Source organism: Branchiostoma floridae, chromosome 1 (genome assembly GCF_000003815.2).
Source record: "Branchiostoma floridae strain S238N-H82 chromosome 1, Bfl_VNyyK, whole genome shotgun sequence".
NCBI lineage: Eukaryota > Metazoa > Chordata > Leptocardii > Amphioxiformes > Branchiostomatidae > Branchiostoma > Branchiostoma floridae.
In genome coordinates this window covers 12,273,987-12,289,304 of record NC_049979.1, presented here as the reverse complement: position 1 = coordinate 12,289,304, position 15,318 = coordinate 12,273,987, and the positions used below count along the sequence as shown (strand labels likewise).

Below are 15,318 nucleotides of genomic sequence, written 5' to 3'. Positions count from 1 at the left end.
GGACGGTTCATTTTCTTTGTCAAAATTTCTCTGTTACAATATACATTTAGCTGCACAATGTATATTGAATACTGCAGAATACTGCACAAAACGCCTATCTTCTCTGTCAGTACCAGTTGAAGAGTGGCTCATCTGTTCTTTGAGTTAGGCCTCATTTCCTACCTGGGGCCCGGCCAGGCTGTTTGCGGCAACGCCAATAAATATGTACAGGGCATACTGTTGAATTATTTTTGGTACATTTTGTGTCTTTTATATCGTACCATGTTTTCGTTCCCAAAACTGCCCGGCCGGTCCCTTTGTGGAAATGTGACGTCAGCCTTAACTGAGCTTACCTAGGCAAAGTTCACCTTCACCTTCTATACTGAAGGTGAAGGCGAAGGTTCGTGATTAATCAAGGTTCGTTTGACATGTATTGAGCTCCCAGAAACGAACTTGCATTGAAGTATCAATGGTCATAGAATTACAAGATTTTAACGACGTTAAAGATTAACCCGATGTGACGATATCCCGCCAGAGGTGACGGTCTTTCAGATGAACTTGTGTCGGCGATCATAGAATTACGGCATTCATACACTGGCACTTCTCCTGATTTATTATGCATTTATGATGTTTGTTGATGTACTCAAGCTCCCAGTTGCAGGTCGTATTTGCTCGGTTTAATGTGCAACTGGCTGGCAAACATTATTATCTTTATCTACGTGCAAAGACGCGCCGCGCGCGTTTCACGAAGACAGTGCGGGTCCCATCGGCTTCAGTACTCTTCTTTTCTCCAACGACTGTTCTGGAGAGCTTCTGGCAGGTACGTCTTTTGGTCCGTCTTTTCACCTGCTGTCCCAGCCGCTTACGGTCGCGACATTTTGTTTCACGCACAAAGCCTGTCACACAGTCGACGAGGCCGTATTTGTTGACTACAAGGGGCCGAAATTGAAGATCGCCACAGCAAACCGTACACCTGAAAATATGCTCCTTTGGCTACCGGTACATGAAATTCAGATTTAGACCAGATTCAGAGGATCAGGCCTAGGTCCGGCCTGAACCCAATTGTCTGTAAAAACTTCTGAATGGGCGTCGCGACACTCGAAAGAATGGTAACGTTACATTTCGTTGTTAAGGAATCCCTTTACAAAGGCAGCTCATCAGAAATATACTCTCGTGCGGTGCCAATATGCTAAAAATGAAATACAACAAATACAATTCATCACTTACAATTTATAATTAAAACGTGATTGATGTCACTCGAAACGACTGAAGGTAGTTTCGAATATCTTATCCAGTCGTGCCCGTTATGCGACTACGTGCCAGTTTCTTGTTGACACGACTCCATCCGGACATCGATAACAAATGGCGTCATCTGTTGATTATAGGTTAAAAAGGACGTCCTGAATTTTCGAAACATCCGACCACAAATTTTGTTGGATGCTTTTGTCTGTTGTATAACATGCATTGGTATAATACCGGCCGTAAGACTTATACCGGCCGATAAAAAATAATGGAATTTAAAGAGATCTACACACGCAACAATAGTTATTTCTGAGGTATGCACACTTCAGACATCTAGGTGTCCAATACATCATTTACAAAGCATCGATAACAATGCATTCGAAGACAACAAGGAAAAGTTTTCAGTATCTTTTTCGGGGTAGGCAGGTCGTCGTGGGACGAACACACCGTCACATTCATTGCCAGATTTGTAGATCATAATTACACATGCTCACGGCACAAGACGAACATGATTCAACAACAATCTTGAATTTCTGTTGGTGACCTACAACTCATGTAAAAGTGTGAAGAACCGTTGCATAATAGCCCGGATCTACGACTGAATGGGCAAAATTGAACGTAAGCAGCCATTTTCCCGCCATTTTTATATCTACGCTAGCAGTGAAGTGTTACGTCATAGCGGTTGTGACGGACAGAAGTTAAATGAAAATTCTTTGGTTTGGTTTGGTTTGGTTTATTTAGATCTCCATTAGTGAAATACACTAGTCTTCCTGGAGTCCACATTAAAACAATACAGAAATAATAGTAACAGAAATGTACAAATATAATAATACAAATTATAACTTTGAAATAACAGAAAGCAAACATATGGTAAACTGAAAAACAGTGATTTGCTTACGTGAAGTAAAATTAAATAAATCAACTTAGTTCTTATATATACAACAAAATGTCCAATTGAATTAACAGAAACTTGGTAATATCAACTCAGAAACAGAGTGGGAGAGATCGGAGGTCGAGCAAAATCATAGTAAATCAAATACAATTTGAACTGAAGTATTGAAACAAACAGTATTTGAAAGCATATAAATCATATAGCAAAAATAATAATAATAATAGTCATTGATACATCATGAATAAAACAAAACATAATTGGAACCGAGAGATGGGTTTCATTTTTACCACCATGAAGTGAGTGGCTGGTTTTTGTATTTCTGTGCCTTTACCCACTCTCTTAACTTAGTCTTAAATACTTAGATTCTACTGTTTTTTTTGTTGTAATACTTGTAGGGAGTGTGTTGTAGGTCTTTATACATCTGTATTGAAATGTTCTGGTCAATGCATTTGTACGGGGTTTAGGTTGTACGTAGCCTCCTCTCTGTGATAGCCTTGTGTTGTGGTGATGTGCGGTGTTTATATTTCTTAAGTTGTCATACATACATTTTGGTTCTTTAGTCGTCACTATCTTATGGAAGGCACAGATTGTTGTTGTAAACATTCTTTCCTTAACTGACGGCCAACATAGTCGATCATGTATCACTTCTGAGCTTGTTGTGTGTGATGTATTGGCGGCTAACCTTGCAGCTCTGTTTTGGATTATTTGTAATCTGTCTAGCTGTGTTTGTGCTGTTGAGGAAAGTATCCCAGAACAGTAGTCAAGATGCGTAAGTACAAGTGATTGGATTACTGTTTTTAGTGTGTCTTCAGGAAAGTAATCTTTATACTTCCTGATTGTTGCTGTGACTCCTGTTATCTTTCTTTTGATCTTGTTAGCAAGCAAATTCCAGGATAGGTGTTGGTCTACTGTGTAACCCAGGAGTTCAGCTTGGCTAACTTGCATTATTTTCTTCCCCCCTACAGTGAGATCCAGTGTTGGATTATGCTTTAGTTTATGGTGACTGCCCAGGAGTATGGACTTTGTCTTTCCGACATTAAGAATGAGCTTATTTATTTGTATCCATTCCCAGATGCGCGTGAGATCTGACTGTAAGATACTTTCTACTGCTCTAGCACTGGGTGCGGAAGCAAAGGGAGTAGTGTCATCGGCATACATGACTAGTTCGGCTTTCTTTGTTATGGTGGCCAAGTCATTAGTATAGAGACAAAACAACAACGGACCCAGGCAGCTCCCTTGTGGAACTCCGGACTTGGTCTCCTTATAAGTTGAAAAGGCTCCGTTAATGTAGACGGCCTGACTCCTGTTTGTTAAATAGCTTTCCATCCATTCTACAGCAGAATTTGCAAATCCATAGCTTTTTAACTTGACAGTATACGTCCGTTTTCTCATGACATTTTGTATGCTCATGCAGGTTTATGTTTTATGCATTTACTAACAGAAAGGGAAGGAACATGGAGGATGTATAAAGGTACATAGCGACAGTTAATTGTGCCGTGTTTCTTCCGGCCGGTATTTTGTACCTCCTCCCAACCACGCGCCCGTTCGCCGTGTAATTCCGCGGCATGTTACAATTACGATATTACGCTTTTAGCAGGACAAGAGTGGCAGAAAAGTTACACAGAAGAAGTGGCAAGGGTAAGCTATAACAGCAACATGTAACTGGAGAAAATGATGCGTTGACAATTTGTCAAATCAGTATGGCTAGAGAAATCGTCGTAAACGTGCCGGTATTATGATAATAGATGTTATACTGCACATTGTATATGCATCACGTATATGACATCTATACTATTACATCATATTGTATATACGTCACGTACTTCAAAACACACTTGCGGGATTATTCATCTAACATGCAACTCTGTGGCCGGCCCGACAATGGCGTTTATTTTTTGGAGGAATTTTCAACATGGGCTTATGTATACAATACTGTATGCTCTCTATGCCGGAGAGGGAGTTGGCCGGGTGTAGGCGTTACTAGTAAACCGCACCCCTTCTCCTTCGCACACAGAGAGGCACACAGACACAGTCACACATACTGACACACACACACACACGCACACACAAACACACGCACTCGGACACACACAATCCTTCTCCCGGCCAACTCCCTGTCCGGCATAGAGAACCTTACCCCATTTTGAACGTCGCGAACGTTAACCAGCGCTAGTAAACCAGTGCTAGCTGAACTCATCCACTCCGAGAGTCTACGAAGGAGGCTATAATGTTAATCTGATGACTCTGATGTCTAACGTTATTCGCCGACAGACATGGCCGGGCGGGTGGTCGTGCTGACCGGAGGCTGTGGTTACGTCGGCAGCCGCATGGTGGCGAAGATGGCAGGAGAAGAGACAGGTGTGCGCGAGCTCCGAGTGGTGGACGTCAACACCAGGGGCTATCGGGCACCTGAACCTACAAACGGTATTCCCACACAGTTCCACATTCCGTACTTTATGATTAGAGCAAGCAAGGTATATCTCATTCTGCAAAATACCTCATGTGACACGACGTCGTGTCTGGCGTATTCTCATTTAAATTGGCGTTTCTTACGTAAACCGACTTTTCTCACTCAAACAGATGTTCTTCACGTGTACGTAACACGAAGTTTTTCGCTCAATTTGACGTTTCTCACGCAAAGCGACTTTTCTCACGTACTTAACATGGCGTTTCTCCTACAACGATGTAACCCGACGCTTCTAGTGTGGCACATTTCTTACATAAGGTTGACGTTTCTCACCTCACCTAACACGACGTTTCTCACCCCAGGGCTGAAGATACAGGTGATGCAGGGGGACATTCAGGACGAGGCCCGGATGCTGGAGGTCTGCCGGGGGGCCGACGTCGTCATCCACACCGCGGCGCTGCTGGACTTCATGGGGAAGTTTCCCGACCAGGTCACGTGGGACGTCAACGTCAAGGGTGAGTATTAAGCACGCCTTTCCACAGGCAGTAAACCCCAAGCAGATCCTACGGTGCCCGCTGACAAAAGAGTGTAGCTGGCCTAGGAGTGTTGATTGGCTATCGAATGATGCATCTTATGCCACCATAGGATCAGCTTGGAGATTAGCCATTGGGTAGCTATCAGTATGAGCCGCTACTAAAAATGAAGCATAGGTTAGCCTCCTTCGCATGCTCCTAGCAGCGCAGGTTGGCGATTTTCAACATAGGCTAAGAAACATGTACACTGATGAAGAACGTGTAGGCAAAACAAACTACACCACACATCTGCTTGGAGATTGATATTCCGTCACCTGCCCAGGTACGGAGGTGATGCTGAGGAGTTGTCTGGCGGCGGACGTGCCCTTCTTCATCAACGTCAGCAGCGTCGAGGCATTCGGGCCGAACCGGCGGGGAGACCCGGTGACGGAGGGGGACGAGGACACGCCCTACGACAGCTCCACCCACTCCTTCTTCTACGCCACCACCAAGGCAGAGGCAAGTCGTTCATCTTTTTTAGTTGATGCTTCGGCATTCTTCTACACGGAGACTTATATAGAATGCTTTGGGGAGGCTCTGCTAAACAGGATCCATTTAGTTAGTAAGGCCAGCTTAGTAGCTAACGTCACATTTCCCAACCGTGGCCCGACCGGGCTGTTTGTTGAGATGTAAAATAGAAAAAAATGTATAAACATACAGTACGTAGAATATACACAAATGATGCCCACGGCTACTCTCTTTACGTCTTGTGTAGTTTGATGTCTTTTATATCATACTTTTCGTTCCCGAAAGCTGCCCGGACGGACCCCGGTTTGTGTAAATACCAAGTATGTGTAAATACCAAGTGCAAACGCACGTTATTTTTGAAAAATAAAGTAGACCTTTATTGTTTGTTTCTTCTGTCATCCACAAGCTCCCCTCAAAGCCCACCTCATAGAGCCTGCAAAGGGGCTCTACATTTGTACTAGGCTACACATACAGCTGAAAAATAGTGAAAATTTGCCAACAAGGCAGATCACACACAAGAAGAGGAGTTGTACAGTTTGTGACATTTCCTATGTCGCCAACTGTAGTCTGTGGCCAACTAACTCCTCTGGTGTGTTTGTTTGTTTGTTTACATTATTTGGATCTCTATCATCTGTCTCTGTGTTATCTGTCTTTGGGCCAATTTTCACATTTCTCCAGCGACACGTGAAGCCTGGTAGAGGCTACAAAGGGACTTGACATTTCTGATAATCAGCGGCTGTGCGTTTTCCAGGCAGAGGCCAGGGTGCTGCGGCACGACGGCAGGAAGACAGCCGGGGGCAAGACGCTCCGCACCTGCTCGCTCCGGCCCATGGGCATGTACGGAGAGGGGCTGATGAACCTTTTCGTGGACATCGAGAGGGCGATCGCAAACAAGCAGTCCACCTACGCCATCGCCAATGACAAGACCCAACGATGCACCTTCGTGTACCTAGACAACTTCCTCCACGCGCTCCGACTCACCCTGGACAAAATCGTCACCGCCCCGGACATCGTCGGCGGGCAGGTCTACTTCATAAGCGACGACACGCCCATCAACAATTACGTGGACCACCGTAAGAACTTTCTGATGGCGATAGGTTTCACTCCGGAAGAGAAGCCGTTCTTACCGATCCGTGTGCTGTATGCGCTCGGGCTAGTGTTCGAGTTTATCCGGTGGGTCCTCTCCCCTGTCTATAACTTCCAGCCGCCCTGGACCTCCGGCCTCATCCTGGTGTCCAACACCACCATGTGTCTGAGGTACGACAAGGCCACAAGGCATCTCGGGTACAAGCCCGTGGTACCATGGGAAGAGGCCAAGAGGCGCACGGTGGAGTGGATCGTGGCATACTGGGCATCACGACAGGGTGGTGTGGCTGGAGAATAGGGATGGTGACCCCTTAGGAGTTTGATCTTTAATTTTTCAATGTTTTGATTTTTTGAAGTGAATCATGTGAAAATATGGACTTTTTTCAAAACTCTGTAATGAATTAGTATCTTTTTTCATATATTTCAATTTTTTAATGAATGAGGAAGAAAAATGCCAGTATACATGGTGGTGCATTGTTGCTTACAACTTCTTTGCTGTGGTTGTGTCATCATCTCTGTTCTAGTTCTAGTTCTAGACCATAGTCTGCAAACTTCCTTTAGGAATGAATATCACGCAGACGGAGGAGGCGCAGCGTCTGGACTGTGTGAGATGACAGCAACCTGCTCTGTACAGTGAAAAGGAATCACAGGCTACGATAACGTTTTACAACATGATACATTTAGTAATCTCCGAGCAGACCTACTGACCACACAACAGTATCCATGGATCTAAAAAATATCCACCCTCACCACTAGATCAGCTTGGAGATTATCCCATCATAAAACATATTCATTGTCTTTAATAGGTACACAACAATGCTACATGTATTTAGGTATTATAAAACTGAAGTATCCGACTATGTTACACTTTCGTTGTCTTGTTTATAGTAGCATCGTCTCCTCTTTGTAGTCGGTGGTGATCTTCAACAGTTGAATTGAAATCCAGTAACCCCAGGTGTGATTGCTATGATAAAGCTTAGGTTTCCTTGACAAACCATAATGGAAGGATCAAGCGGACGTCTTACAAGGATGACCGTTATGTCACATTCCGTCTGAAAGCCGTTGTGTTACGGTTTCAACACTAAAGTTAAGGTAGACTTGTTTGAGCCGGAGTCAGACTCTTCACTTGCATTGTTGAGTCGTGAAAGCTATTGTCAAATATGGCCAATGAAGTGTGATTGGCGTACATTGCAGCAAACGTAAACATAAAGCAGCTCTAACGATATTTGTAATGATTGTTTTCAAATAACGGTAATCCATGTTTTGTGACGTTATTGTTGAATACATGTCTTTGATTACAGACTCTAGTTGTCTGATTTACTTGAGTTAGAGAGGCTACCGCAAGTTAAACGTAAATTAAGGAACCAATGTAGTTTTGCAAGCGAATGTTTCCAGTGTTTACGAGTTGTTAGAAAGTAGCCACACATGATTCTACTGCAACAAGATATGTGTAGGGGAAGGGGGTTGTGCTGTGTGTCTATATGTCTGTCTGTGTTTCCAGATATTTCTGATCAGCGTAAATTTTTAACCTCTTGATGTTGGGAAGACGAAGGTCATTGTCAACTTTAAGCCCCTGTTGTGTAGTACTGAGAACTCCTCTTATTTTTTAAATCTTTTGACTTGGACATGATGTGGTCTTGATCTTTTGGTTGCAGATGTAAGGAAGAAGTGGTGTAGGTGTAGTTGTGCGGCACTTAACAATGAACGATGTGTACCGTCTTACAGGTGCTAGGTGCTGCTTGAAAGTATCTGTAGTTTCAGGTGGCTGAAACTAGAGCTTTGAGGCAAATAAAAGACGGGAGAAGCGACAACAGCTGAGGCTGATAATTTTATTCTGGGAAATTCTGACAACTTGCCGCTGTCGTTCCAGGCAGACCGCCATCTTCCCAAGTAATTTCTCACTTGCCTGAAAAAGCACAGAAAATATGATTTGAAAAATAAGGACTCAAAGTCTATCTTGAAGAAATACCCTCCCAATGTGCAAGTATTGCCTTTGCTAAGTCTTATCAAGGCAATACTTGTTAATTCTAGCAGTAAACATTTGTTAATCTGTAATTTGGTCGCCTTAGATGACAGATTTTCCATTTAAGACCTTTGAGAAATTCATGTCAACAATGTTGAGCTTTCCTCCCAAAGACACACGGATGAGGATATAGTGTGGCCCTTCCAAGTCTTCCAAGTGGTCTCGCTGATACGAATTTTTCACTCCGACACAAAAGTAACCATTACAACGTTAAACAATGAATCAATGCATTTGGACAAGCGAAAAGCTTTAACACTTGTAGCTTCCCATCATAGCTAATCCTCGATTCTGTACCCTAACCTGGCTGACTAGGAGATTATCCCATGGGTTAGTTTAGTTACAGATTGCGAAAACAGAATGTCAAATCCCATATTGTGATCTAGCTGACGGGAAAGGGACTCACATGTTGATCTACAACTAGTCACAGACGCGAAAGAGAGACCAAGGTTCCCTACCTTCCTCTGGCTGAGGCTGAGATGATTAATTGTAATAGCCTTTATTGCACATTCATGCCCTATCGGGCTAAGTACAGGCATATAGATACAAAGGGTAGTAATGCAGTAAACATGGTTTCTAGGACAAATCTAAAACATAAATTCTAAAACTATTCTAATACATTTGTTCGGCTTCTTCTCGTTTCTTAGTTATGTTAAATATGTAGCTTGAGATGTGTTTGTACAATGTCGTTTGATCAAAGCTCATAAGAAAAATGAATTTTTCAACACTAGACATATATTCAAAGCGAGGGAACTTTCCTATAATATGGCTAAAAAGAATACTTCTATCGTTACTATATAAACTACAATCTAATAGAAAGTGAGATTCATCTTCGATCTTGTTCAGGTTACAGAACTGACAGACTCTTTGCTCCAGAGGTGTGCGGTTGTGCCTCCCTGATTCAACACGGAGTTTGTGGCAGCTGATTCGTAGTTTGGTGATAATAGATCTTTGTCGTTCGTTCGGAATCTTAAGATACTCTTCTTCGTTATAGGTGGATTTGAACAGTCTGTATGAGCGTAATTTGTTCTTTGCGCATTTGCCCTTGTTGTCATTATGAATTTCGCATAGAAATGTTTGAAAGTAGATGTCCTTTAAACGTTGTTGAATAGCAGAGATGATTGAGGGCACTTTTGAAACAATTGAGTGTGGAGAATGCCAAACAAAGGCATAACCGCATTCTTCTAAAGTTTTCCGCACACCGGAAGCCCAACATTTACTACCTAAAGAGTCTAATTCTAATTGACATAAAAGTGCGTCTGCCTGGAGACTATCAGCCGGTACATTCAAGCAGACTCTAGTGAAAAACTTAATGGCGTTTAGGGAGGCCTCCAAGTGTAAAGGGTACCTCCCTAATTCAGCCCGTGCAGCAAGATTGCTAGCTGTTTTGGGGACATTGAGGGATTGTTTACAGAATTTTAGATGTACGGATTCGATTGGGCAAGATTTTGAACTTTTGAAAGAGCCCCAAATCTCCGACCCATAAAGTAAGATAGGTTTGACACAGGAATCGAATAACTTGTTTTTAACAGACAACGGGGCATCAGCTTTCTCCAGGGATTGTCTAACTCCAAACAAAGCTCTTAGTCCCTTGTTGTATAGGTATTTGTGATTGGCTTTGAATGTTCCAGCTGAGTTGACAATTATGCCTAAATAACAATATGAAGATACAATTTCTACTACATTATTATTAAACGAGAAGGAGCAGTCTCTTGGTAAACGACCACCCTTGGTGAAAACTACGATTTTTGTCTTTTTTAGGTTGACTTTCAACCTCCAAGATTTACAGTACTCTTCTAATCTAGACAAAGATGATTGTAAGCCACGTTGTGACTCTGAGAATATTACTAAATCATCAGCATATAATAGACAAGGTATATTCATACGGTGTAGAACTGGAGGATTACAACAGGAATGATCAAATTCTGAGGCTATGTCACTAATAAATAAATTGAACAATGTTGGACTCAGGTTACAGCCTTGTCGAACCCCACAGTGAGTTACAAAAGTATCGGTTAGACCACTGTTTGTTTTTATGCAATTTGTAGTTTTAGAGTACATATCTTTTATGGTCAGGAGAAATTTGCCCCCTATCCCAAGTTTCTTCAATTTAAGTAAAAGACCTTCTCGCCAAACAGAATCAAAAGCTTTACTAAAATCTACAAAACATGCGTACAGACGTGAATTTCTACTGATATATTTGCTGACGAGCGTGTTCAAAGTGAATAGATTATCAGTTGTTCTAAAATTCTTCCTGAAACCGGCCTGTTGTGGTTTGAAAAGGCTGTTTTCTTCTGCGTAATTAGACAGTCTATTGTTTAAGATTGAACAGAACAATTTTCCTAGACAACTTATGATAGAGATTCCTCTATAGTTGTCTGGGAGTGAAGTATCTCCGGATTTGTGGATAGGTACAATATGGCTGAGCGACCATTCTTCGGGGAAGTATGCGTTTTGTAAGCATAGGTTAAAAAGATGGAGTAGAGGTTTCCGGAAAATTGATTTGCCACATTTCAGCATTTCGTTTCTTATCATATCGCTTCCACTTGACTTGTTATTCTTTAAGTTTGCAATAGCTCTGTCTAATTCATCTGCAGTAATTGTAGAATCTAATGTAGAGTTCTCTGTCTCTGTTGGGGAATGAGATTCATCATTTACAGGAGTGAAAGGACCGACATAATTTCCGTTGGATGATTTGTCAACTTTACTAAAGTGGTTTAACCAGTCTTCACTGGGGATTTGGCTATTTTCTTGAGCCTTCTCTGGTTTTAATTTATTAACAAGGTCCCAAAATGCACTTGGATTCTTTTCTCTGAGAGTGGAGAGTTGATTCATAATTTGTTGACGGAAATCTCGTTTTTTCTTTTTTAGCAATTTTCTATATTCCCTTTTCTTTCTGAAGAAGCTGCCTCTTGCTTCTGAGTTTGAAGGATTTTTTTCAAGTAAATAGGCTAAATTTTTAATTTCACGTTTCATTTCAACACACGTTTTATCGAACCATTTCTTATTTTGTCTTTTCGGTGGGCGTTTTCTAGTTCTTTTTAAGCACAATGACTTGTTACCCGCCTCTCTTAGAATTGAGCCAAATTCAGAAACATAATTCTCAATTTCTGCCACAGATGTTATGTTGTTAGTGTCTTTCAAAGCACCTAATCGTTTTACAATTTCGGGCTGACTGAGAGAAAGAAGGAATGTCTGAGCAGATTTCTCGTTCCAGTGAAACTGTTTAGGAAGAGGCTTGTTGTGTGAGATTTTGTGTTTCTCCTGACAAAGATGTATTGGTGGTTTTGAGTTGATAAATGCTGATATCATACAATGGTCAGAGAAAACTGTTAAAGGATTGACACGGAATGTTAAAATTTGTTGTAGAAAGGGCTGGCTACAAATCATTAAATCAACTGTGCTGCTACCGTTTGGTTGATGACACGTGAATTTTCCTTGTAGGTCGCCAACGACTCTACCATTTAAAATTCTAAGGTTTGCTTGAATGCACAGGTCTGTGATTAGTCTGCCGAATTTATTGTGAGGAGCTTTATCCATGTGTTGTCTGTCAGTGAAGTATGGGGAGCTGTCGGAATCGTCGTCAATTTGAGAATCGGCTGTGTAATCAGGTAGATTTCCGAGACGAGCATTAAAATCACCACCTAGTAATACATATCCGACAGAGCTAAATTTAGAAATTTCATCTTCTAACGTTTCTATGATGTGATTGTCTGAATGTTTGTGAGCAGTGGATGATCCGGGGCTAATATAGAGACAACAAATAAATAAGTCTTTGGGCAAACCGAGTAGTTGGCGGTCGATTTGTACCCAAAGGGCATCTGTTGATTTAGATGGTGCTTTCTTTACGTAACATTTGTATTCGTTTTTAAATAGGAAGACAATACCTCCCGAAGAACGTTTCGCTCGCTTACTCTTTTGTCTATGTTGGTGAAAATAGCTGTAGTTGGGAATGTTAATTTTGGTGTTTTCTGTACTCCAGGTTTCTAAAAGCGAGAAGAAGTCGAACTTTTTGATGTGAGACAGAAAATCAGAATCCTCTAGTTTGGAACCTAATCCGTGTACATTCCAAACGCCAAAGCTCTTGCATCCACTTCGGAATGTTTTCATATCCAAAAAACAAAACAAAACAGTGCAATAAGTAAAATAGTGTCCATACACGAGCATTAAAATACAATATTTAGCAACATTTAAAAATCCGAGTTTAAACTAAAATGAGGACATTATATATAGATTCAATACGTTTTCTCAATATATCAAGTAAACTTGAAGTTGAAAAGAAGATGCAAAGAAATGCTAAATACGTCATTAATTCCTTGCTCAACTAACAGTTTTACTTATAATATATACTCATGTTCCAACATGTTACGACTTATACTTATACTTTTCTACCACATCGGCATGGGCGGCCACATCAGGGCTGGATGCCAGGGCCAAGGTGGAGGAGCCATTCGGGTAGTGTTCGGAGGTGGAAGGCCCCATGGTGCAGGTGGGAAGTTGAAGAAGGGAGGCGGGCTTCCCCATGGTCCCGAACGCTGACTCGGCTGTAGGCGGGAGTCTCTTGCAGGTGCACCGAACACGGCCGGACGTCCAGGCGGTGCCGGTAATGGAGTACCACGGAGTTGTCCGTCTGGCTGTCCCGAGGCAGGTGCACCGAACACGGCCGGACGTCCAGGCGGTGCCGGTGATGGAGTACCACGGGGTTGTCCGTCTGGCTGTCCCGAGGCAGGTGCACTGAACACGGCAGGAAGTCCAGGCGGTGCCGGTGATGGAGTACCACGGGGTTGTCCGTCTGGCTGTCCCGAGGAAGGCCTTGACTTTGACCTTGAGATCCAACCACGAGAGAACGTGGGGGTTGTCTCTGACCGTTTGCGGGATGTTGGTAGAATCTTGGAGACTCAGCACATTGACCCGGGGGTGACTGGAAGTTTGCCCTTGTACCCTTACTGCTGTAGTTACCCAGACCTATGATAGGGTTAACCACTCTTTTAATGTTAGAGACCATCACGCGGGTTCCGAACCTATTCAAGTGGTAACCATCTGGGCAATATAGGGCTTCCTTGATCGTCCCCATGTTTGACAGGTTGCTGTTGTCCGTCACGTGTACGTAGCTGGTTTCTTCAGATACGACATTCAGGAAAGAGTTCACCTGTTCGCCAATTTCTTGTAGCTTTGAGTCGCGTCTGGGCGGAATGGCGGAGAAAACCAGTGGAGTGTTGGGGAACTTATCGCGGGAAGTCTGAATTAGTTTTCGAAAACCCTCAGAAACAGCCGTTGGATCCCGTTTGTCTCGTACATCGTTAGTTCCAATGTGAAACAGTATAACTTTGGGGGCGGGCATGGTTGACTGTTGGATGTGGTCTATAGCTTGTGTTATGTTGTAGGTTATCTCTTTTGTTACACGTTTGTCTGGATACATGACGTCTGGCTTGATTGGCTTTGTGTTGGAGTCACCCAAGATTAACACATCCGGCGGCATGTCTTTACAATGCTGATGCTGTGTGATTGTTGATTCAGGGACCCTGTATTCCGCTTTGTCCTGAACAGGAGACACGTTCGCGCCTGTTTTGTGTGCTTGGCGACGGCGTTTAGCACCGGGGTTTGAAACTGTATTGTCGGAGCTGTTCCTATTGTTGTCCTCATCTAGAACTTGAAATCTGTTGCTGACGCTGACATTGGCTAATTCATACAGTAATTTGTCGGCGCGATCTGAAGCCTCCTGGGTGGTTTGCGTCTCTGTCGATTTTGTCTGACCGTGTGAACCCGACAAATGAACTTTCTGCATAGCACTTGACAGCTCGTTGTATTTGCGTTGGAGTGACTGAACTTGATTCTCAAGATCACATTTTACACTTTCCAAACGTGCAACATCTTCTAGGAGTTTCCTTTTCTCAAGGGCAGATAGTCCGTCACAGACATGGTTTTGTTCACGGGCTTTCAGCCTGTCCTCCAGTAAGGAAAGCCTTTGCAGGATTGAAGTCTCAGAGTTTTTTTGAACTGAAATTGAGTCAACAAGACAAGCTTCCAGTTTGTTCACATTTTCCTGAAGAATAGAGTAGTCGGCAGGAATGACAGGAGTTGACTTGTTAGCCGTGATACCGCTGTGAGGAGTACTTGTGTCTTCTACCGTTTCCTCAATTTCAACAGGACGCAAATCATTACTGTTGCAGTCTAGCACGACTTTAGGCACAGTTTCACACAAAGCGCAAACGTCAGCCATCATAGGTTGTTCACATACTGAGCACAAAGGGGCGCTATCTGTTGTGTCCAACGATACAACTAAACTGGGTTCTTCCGGTTCTGTCAGAGCCTTGATTCTACATGTTGCAGAGCGGGCAGCATTGCCCCGCGATCTGTACGGGGTTGTCGCAGCTCACAGCCGGGCAGGCTATGATCGAGCAGGTAGGAGTCCCTCCGGCAAAGGGACACGTACACACCACGCAGGGATCCTGTTGCTATTGGTTGAAGATGTACAAACGGAAGACGTCAGAATCTATATTACAGCTTGAAAACACCGTATATACTGCGTTTTCAGTTTTATTCCGCTAACAAAAAATCAAAATGCCTACTATTTCACATCCTTTCCCACCAAAATGAAACCTTGACACTTCAGAAAAGTGATTGGCCAATTACTAGTAGTATGCCAGGAGAA

At 42.9% G+C, this 15,318-nt stretch overlaps 2 protein-coding genes across 4 annotated transcripts in view; one reads left to right on the top strand and one right to left on the bottom strand.

Moving 5' to 3' along the window:
- Positions 1-250: 250 nt before the first annotated feature.
- Positions 251-8,269, top strand: LOC118427027 (3 beta-hydroxysteroid dehydrogenase/Delta 5-->4-isomerase-like). Its single transcript, XM_035836668.1, has 5 exons — positions 251-799; positions 4,385-4,537; positions 4,883-5,035; positions 5,376-5,551; positions 6,312-8,269. The coding sequence occupies exons 2-5, from the start codon at positions 4,387-4,389 to the stop codon at positions 6,942-6,944; spliced, it is 1,113 nt and encodes a 370-aa protein (XP_035692561.1). The 5' UTR covers positions 251-799; positions 4,385-4,386; the 3' UTR covers positions 6,945-8,269.
- A 190-nt stretch (positions 8,270-8,459) lies between these two features.
- LOC118426998 (von Willebrand factor C and EGF domain-containing protein-like) overlaps positions 8,460-15,318 on the bottom strand; it is a 13,464-nt gene continuing 6,605 nt past the window's right edge. For 2 of the 3 annotated variants that reach the window (XM_035836636.1, XM_035836646.1), the window contains 3 exons: positions 14,984-15,121; positions 9,125-9,151; positions 8,460-8,552 (listed from right to left, as the gene is read on the bottom strand). In XM_035836636.1, the coding sequence (XP_035692529.1) occupies positions 14,984-15,121 (138 nt within the window). In that variant the 3' untranslated portion in view covers positions 8,460-8,552; positions 9,125-9,151. Of the gene's footprint in view, positions 8,553-9,124; positions 9,152-14,978; positions 15,122-15,318 lie in introns of all 3 variants that reach the window. The other variant, XM_035836641.1, reaches the window with a different exon arrangement.